Raw genomic sequence first — 2,670 nt, 5'->3', positions numbered from 1 at the left:
TTTGTATAAGTGCACTGGTATCCAATCCTAGCAAAGTGCTTTTACTTTTGGAGATAGGTTGTACTAGCAAAAATGATCTTTTCTACCCCCTACCCACACACACACACCCAATTCCTCCCCGCCAGTGAAATAAATTATACCGACTTAAGCAAAATTGTGCCAACCTTACTGTACACTGGGAATTTGTGAATACCATTGCGTTGACCACAAATCACTTTACTTCATACCCCTGTTATTGACATAAGTATGCCAGTAAAGTTTGTCGCTTAGACCCAAAACTTGAACTGGGGGAGAAACCTGTTTAATGAAATTGCCATCATTTATAATAAGCAATTAGTACTGTTTCTAGGCAGAACCGGCATTAGTTACTCAGGGCATTTTTGCACATGTAGGCACTGCAGCACCAGACACTTTGAAAAGTGCCTGACACTATGACGCTTACAGTTGTATAAGTGGCTAAATGCGCGTCAGCATGAGAAAATGAAGGTATGCTTTTGAACTAAAACAAATTGGAGGCGCTTTAGTTCAAAAGTGCACTGCCGTCATTTTCTATACACTGACACGCGTTTCACTGCTTGTACAACTTCACACAGCGCAGCGCAGTTTGCCTCAGCTTGTGTGTGGAACAGACTTGATTAATCGAGTCTGCTCCGAAGTGACAGATCTACCACGCATCGTGGGACAAAAAACATTATGGGTATAAATGCCCTTAATTACCCAAGCAAAAATTAATCACACTTATTTTACTAATGAGAAGTGTCATAATTTTATAGTAACATGTAACGTGTGTTTAATGGCCTTTTTTGGACAATAGGGTATAAAAACTGGGGAAAGCTTATTCGTATTTAATTACAGGAGCATCCTGGATTAAACCACCATACTTTTTTATCTTGAAGTTGGAGCTTATTGGTATTAAGTAGCATATTTACTCAACTATAAAATGAGGTTTCCCCCCATTTATCATAGGAGGAACCCCCTCATTTAATTTGAGTGCAAGTGGAGGGAGGGGAATGGATGCAGCTACAGCTCCCACTCTAAGCCCAGGGTTGGATTCAGAGCTGCAGTCACTGCCCCTTTCACCTACCACCTGCCCCTAAAACATCTACTCCACCCTGCTTCCATCTTTGCTCCCCACCCCTATCACTTATCTTCTCATTGCAACTTCCTTTATAGGCTCTGGCCCCAGTCTGGCCACACAGCAACAACAGCAGCTGTGGCCCCAGCTCTGGGGCCAGGGCTGAAGCTGCCACCACCCCAAGAACTACTAGCAGGGCCTGATGCAGCATGTGCTCTGTCCTTCTTACCCCAGCCCAGAGCAGGGCCCCAGTTAAGAGCCAGAGCTTGAAAAAGAAAGATAAGCAATGGGAGGCAAGCAGCAGAGGGGTCCAAGCAAGTGTGGGCAAGTGGCGGAGGGGGACAGGTGCCAGGGGTACAGGTACAGTGCGGGGCAAATGTCAGGGAAGTCAGACGGGAGGGGTAGGACTGAGGGAGGCAAGACAACAGCAGTGCAGGGAGGGTGGGGGCAAGCAACAGGGGGTACAGGCAGGTGATGGTTGCACAGGCACTGGGGAGGGAGGCTGGGAGCCAGGGTGGCAAGTGGTCATGGGGGACAGGGAGCAAGGATCAGGCCACTAGACTCCCCTGCCACTGCTTGCCTGCAGCAGTGGTGGGAGAGGGACAAATTTAAGATGACCCTCCACAAACTATATTCTAAACATGGAAAATTTATTACAAATGCATATATTTTCCATGTCTAGAATCTAATTTTGGGCGGTGTGTCTTAGATTTAGAGTTGTCTTGATTTGGGGTAAATACGGTAGTTAGGCACTGGTTTAAAAATTAACCCGTGGTAAGAAATTTTATTTTTCTGGGTTGTTTTTTTTTTGTTTTGTTTTGTTATCTTGTTCTTTGAATATGTCAAGTTGGAGAATCATCATCTGGAAAGGCATCAAGGAGTCTTGCTCAGCATATCCCAGGGCCAGGTGGTATCGAAGGTGTTAAAGGAGCAGCATCTGGTGTTGTTGGTGAACTAGCACGAGCCCGGCTGGCACTAGACGAAAGAGGACAGAAACTGGGAGACCTGGAAGAAAGAACGGCAGCTATGCTTTCTAGTGCTGATTCTTTCTCTAAACATGCTCATGAGGTGAGTATTATTAGATCTTTAAGCTGACAGAAATGTGGAAATTGCACTTCTGACTTACCTTCACTAAAAACATAACACTTGCAAACAGGGAAACTTTATAGTTAATAATTGACACTTCCTTTGTTTTCCTGCAGAACTTTACTTTTATCTTAAGCAATAAGAAGTAACATTTCTGTTAAAGTAACCAGACTTGTTCATAGGCACAGCTTGGTTGTGTAACAAATAGCTGATGTGGTACACTTTCATGGATACTTCTAGTCTACATACACATATTCAAATAACCTGGGAGAGAAACTTACCCCAAGCCATCTGTACAGACATTTGAATGCTGAGACCCTGAAAAGTGCAGAGCTTGCAGTTCTGACACTGCAGCCAAAGGGGGATACTTGTGCACACGTTTCAATATGTCTGCAGGCTTCTTTAGTCTGCCTAGCCAACAGATTGCAGTAGTGCATAGGGCAGACCTGCTTGCCTGACTGACACTGCCTGCATTGGGTAAAGATCTCTTCACAGCTAACATAATACAA

The 2,670-nt window shown here is 44.6% G+C and overlaps 1 protein-coding gene across 5 annotated transcripts in view; it reads left to right on the top strand.

Annotated features, from left to right (window-relative positions):
• Nucleotides 1-2,670, top strand: part of STXBP5 (syntaxin binding protein 5) — a 267,766-nt gene that overhangs the window by 259,587 nt on the left and 5,509 nt on the right. For all 5 annotated transcript variants that reach the window (XM_019526951.1, XM_019526950.1, XM_019526954.1 and 2 more), the window contains one exon: nucleotides 1,923-2,143. In XM_019526951.1, coding sequence (XP_019382496.1) covers nucleotides 1,923-2,143 — 221 coding nt within the window. The remainder of the gene's footprint in view (nucleotides 1-1,922; nucleotides 2,144-2,670) is intronic.

This window comes from Gavialis gangeticus, unplaced genomic scaffold (assembly GCF_001723915.1).
Source record: "Gavialis gangeticus isolate Ggan-Ray unplaced genomic scaffold, GavGan_comp1, whole genome shotgun sequence".
Taxonomy (NCBI): Eukaryota; Metazoa; Chordata; order Crocodylia; family Gavialidae; genus Gavialis; species Gavialis gangeticus.
This window is presented reverse-complemented; position numbering and strand designations above follow the sequence as displayed.